The following is a 4,702-nucleotide window of genomic DNA, read 5'->3' as shown; positions in this document are numbered from 1 at the left end:
CCCAACCCTTCCGCCACACAGTTGCTAGTAGCTCAAGGAGGACACAGAGGATTAAAAAAACATGATGCACTCTTCAGAAGAGGTAATTATCTTGTCAATTTTTTGGTCCTCTTCGTCTCCAAAGCTGAACGCTGCTGGTGTCCTTTCTCAGCGGTGACGTGAAACACATCACCGCAGCACCATTTTGTAAACAGTAACTTTGTATCAACTCATTTGGCAATGTAACCAATGTTCATTAATGTAAAATAGTTGCACACTACAGCTTTAAGCCCTCAACTGTCACATACTAAAACCCTTGTAGGCACACATGCAGTAAATACTATATATTAAATATACTATATATATTTACTACTCAATGAATGTTGGAAAAGCGTCTGTTACACGGTAGTTGACATCTTTGGAATGGCTTCAGAATCCCTTGTTTTGTTTGAGTGTGATTGCACCTCTTACCAACCTGTGAAGGTGGACTTCATCTAATGCAGAGCACAGTGAGAAGCAGAGAGAGCACTGACCTTGGCTTGTAATTACATTTGAGCGGCTCGACCACATAATCAAACTTTGATGGGCTCTTCATTACATCTGTCTCCTCAGGGGCTTGTACAAGGTATGATGTATGATGACAGCACACATTATTTTATTACTACATTACACATTCTGATTGCTAAACGACAGTGGGCCCAACTGGAGCCACAATGGCAAAACTCTAACTACAGTCTGGACAGCAGCAGTTCATGTGTACTTCAATTCTGAAGTAGTAATAAAGTCATCCAAAGACCTTCTCAATGCTAGCATGCTTGGTTGAAGCCAAATACAGACGCCTCTCTACCACCTGTCTTCATCTATCCTATCAATACCCCCCCCCCCCCCCCCCCCCCCCCAACAAAAAAAGGCTATATGGTTATTAAGAACAAATATATACTACTGACCCTTATTTGCTCTTTGTGTATTTATATTTAGAAATAGTTTTGAGGTTACTTACTGGTCCACTACTACTAGTACCACTACTACTATGTGTCAAATTATAACAGACGTTATCTCAGGACACTAGAGTAGGTCTAGACCACAGTGTAATTAACAAAGACTCAACAATTCCCCAAACAATTAGAGCAAGCATTTGGCGAGGAGAAACTTCCTTTTAAACGGGCAGAAACCTCAGGCGGAACCAGGCTGTTGGTGGGCGGCCATCTGCCGCTGCCGGTTAGGACACAGAGATATACAGAAATATGATTCAGGGGGAATGAATTTAGTGGCCTGTTAATATGGATGGCTTCACACTCTGCTGGCAGATGACTCCAGGTCAGGCTTCTGAGAGGTAGATGGAAAAGTCATTTTCTCGTGTTTCATATGATGAAAAACCAGGCAAACACATTTTGTGTGATGTGCTTTTTGGCTGTCCTCGATACAAATTTCCATTTCCCAACTCATGTTGTAATCATGTCTCTCTCTCTCTTGCTTTTTCTACAGCTGCTGCCCTTGGCAACCTGGTGTCTGACCTGGCAGGACTAGGGTAACAATTTCACACATAAAGTACACACACCAACATGTACACACACACACTCAGCAACTATTACCCTTTACGTTTCTGCACATTATGGCAGGCTGTAGGAGGATTTAGATTTATTACCCTCATTCACTCAAATGATGAAATGTTAAGAAAAACCAAGGGAACTGTCGTCAATGTACATCCCATTACACAGATTATTACAGCAATACAGTGTTTAAAATTCCCAGGTATACACAAATTATAATATACCGAGAGAATGAAAGCAAAGGTTTACCATCTCACTCCCTTTGGTAAAGGCGGTCGTTGAATTTACCCCACTGTGTTATTCCGCTGCGGAAAAGTTCTTTTAATGAGTCAGCCTGGTCTATTAGAGGGTCAGAACAGTAAAATTAAATCCCAAACCACATCAGACGTTTAAACACATCCATCTTTTACTAAGCAGCTAAAACACTGGATGGTCAATACATATTCATGTTAGCACTACGTTATTTATAATGCATGTATTCTGTTAGTTTGCAAAGTCAATATATATGAATTTGACTTGTTTTCCCCTAGTTTACTACTGATTTTATTATTCTAACAGCTGTGTCTGTTACCTAATACTCTGTTTCTTTGCTTTGTTGTAAATCTTTCTGCTGCTTCTGTGTTGTATCTTGTACTAAGATCTGCGTTGTGCTTTGTTTTGTTGTTTTCTGCTTCTGTGATATTTTGTGCTAAATTTTGTTTTGCTTGTGTCGTCTTCCTTTTTGTTTCTTTGTATTTTGAAAAGCCTTTTTTAACATTGAGGGCAGGGAACTACAGATAATAGCCTTTTGGCTAATTCTGGCTTATTTTTTGTTTTTTTACAAGTTTTCTATACAATTGTACACAGTGCTGCCATGCACATAGATACACAAACATACAGCACAATATACATACACAAATATCTTCTACCCACTCCCCACCCTCCCAAATCCCCATGCATCCTCATAACCATAAGTGTACATTTGGAGTGAAATGAACCTACATTTTGCCACCCACAAACAAAGGCAAGGTAGAATATACCCTACACACATGCAAGATGATACATAAAGAAGCATTATTAAAAGAAAAAAATAATTAAACAATAAATATAATTTTTAACCCATGTAAAATCATGCAATTTATTAATTTACACTGTCCCCTTTCATAAATAAACTGAATTGAATTACTCTCGCATTTAAATACAGAGAAAAACAAGACAGAAGTCAGACAGTCGGTAGAAAGACAACTTTAAAGACTGATGCCTTAGCACCGTTTTAGTGTGATAGATTATACGTTATTCTGGCCTTTTGTAGACGCTCTCAGTGGACACACGCACACAGTTGTGCCTCCGTGTGAGCGTCTGTGTTTGCCACTCAATCATGTTGGAAAGTAGAGCCGTTGTGGCCAGTTTGTCAAGGTGAGACTCGATTAGACCAGACAAGAGGGGGGGTTTTGTTTTCTTTTGATGGATTTACACCAGTGAGTGTGAAGGCTGTGTCAGTGGAGCTCCTGCAGGTGTCCTTTGCTGCATTTGTATTACAGCTTAGTTTCAAAGGGGAATGGCTTAAGTGCACACACAAACACCCCTACACCCCGTGCTTTAGATTACTAAAGTGGCACTTTAGTAGCAGTTTAGAGCTGAGGAGGCGCAGTGGACTTATTGTGGGTACCTTTTATCTGAAGCTGAAAGATGAGAATTCCCCAGAGGCCTCTTTACTGAAAAGTTGCTGCACTTTTGGTATTTAGTTTGCTCAGCTCCAAATTGCCCAATTGCAAGTGAATAGCTTTTTGGACTGACTTATGCTCCACCACTTAAGAGAGCATGAATGAAATAGGACTTCAACTCTTATTTTCTGAACAAACACCAAACACAAAACCCAAATATACAGTGGGGCTTGAAAGTTTGGGCACCCCAGGTAAAAATTTGTATTAATGTGCATAAAGAAGCCAAGAAAAGATGGAAAAAATCTCCAAAAGGCATCAAATGACAGATCAGACATTCATATAATATGTCACAAAAAGTTAGATTTTTTTTCCATCATTTACAATTCAAAATAACAGAAAACAAAAAAAGGCGTCTGCAAAAGTTTGGGCACCCTGCAGGGTTAATACCTTGTACTGCCCCCTTTGGCAAGTATCACAACTTAAATAAATGCTAAATGCTTCTTGTAGCCAGCCAAGAGTCTTTCAATTCTTGTTTGAGGTTTCTTCGCCCATTCTTTCTTGCAAAAGTCTGATTTCTGTCATGCACTGCTCTTTTAAGGTCCATCCATAGATTTCCAATTATGTTGAGGTCAGGAGATTCCTTCTACTTGTGAAATGTTCCCTGTGCCACTGGCTGCAAAACAACCCCAAAGCATGATTGATCCACCCCCCCATGCTTAACAGTTGGACAGAGGTTCTTTTCAATAAATTCTCTGTCCTTTCTTCTCCAAACGTACCTTTGCTCATTCCGGCCAAAAAGTTCTATTTTAACCTAATCGGTCCACAGAACTTGTTTCCACAATGCATCAGGCTTGTCTATATGTTCATTTGCAAACTTCAAACGCTGATTTTTGTGGTGAGGACATAGAAGATGTTTTTCTCTGATGACTCTTCCATGAAGACCATGTTTGTACAAGTATCTCTTTGTAGTGGAATGGTGTACCACAACTCCAGTGTCTGCCAGGTCTTTCTGGATGGATCATGCAGGGTTTTTGCTTTTCTCACAATCCTGCGAGCTGTTCTGTCTGATATTTTTCTTGGTCTTCCAGATCTTGCTTTAACTTCCACTGTTCCTGATGACTGTTCCATTTCTTAATTACATTCTGAACAGAGGATATTGGCATCTGAAAACACTTTGCTATCTTCTTATAGCCTTCTCCTGCTTTGTGAGCGTCAACTATTTTCAGTTTTCTAGATAACTGCTTAGGAGAACCCATGGTGCTGATTGTTGGGGCAAGGTCAGATGAGTCTGGGCATTTCAAACCTTAAGATTGACATCACCTGGTCTTTCCAGACGATGATTGAGAACAATCCATGACACTGTCAGGTCTCAGCTTTTTAAAGGGGGCGCTGCATGCTAGAAACTCTGCAGGGTAACCAAACCTTTGCAGATGCCATTTTTTTGTTTCCTGTTATTTTGAAAGTATAAATGATGGAAATAAAATCTAAATTTTTGTGACACATTATACGAATGTCTAATCTGTCATTTGA

The 4,702-nt window shown here is 39.8% G+C and overlaps 2 protein-coding genes across 2 annotated transcripts in view; both read left to right on the top strand.

The window, feature by feature from the left end:
• mal2 (mal, T cell differentiation protein 2) overlaps positions 1–4,702 on the top strand; it is an 871,414-nt gene that overhangs the window by 92,900 nt on the left and 773,812 nt on the right. The gene's annotated exons all lie outside the window — the stretch shown is intronic.
• Positions 1–4,702, top strand: part of LOC116690854 (transmembrane protein 65) — a 31,429-nt gene that overhangs the window by 22,491 nt on the left and 4,236 nt on the right. The window contains exon 6 of the mRNA XM_032518057.1: positions 1,465–1,507. Coding sequence (XP_032373948.1) covers positions 1,465–1,507 — 43 coding nt within the window. The remainder of the gene's footprint in view (positions 1–1,464; positions 1,508–4,702) is intronic.

This window comes from Etheostoma spectabile, chromosome 6 (genome assembly GCF_008692095.1).
Source record: "Etheostoma spectabile isolate EspeVRDwgs_2016 chromosome 6, UIUC_Espe_1.0, whole genome shotgun sequence".
In the NCBI taxonomy this organism is placed as follows: Eukaryota; Metazoa; Chordata; class Actinopteri; order Perciformes; family Percidae; genus Etheostoma; species Etheostoma spectabile.
Note: the sequence above shows the minus strand (reverse complement) of the source record. Positions and strands in the feature narration are given on the sequence as shown.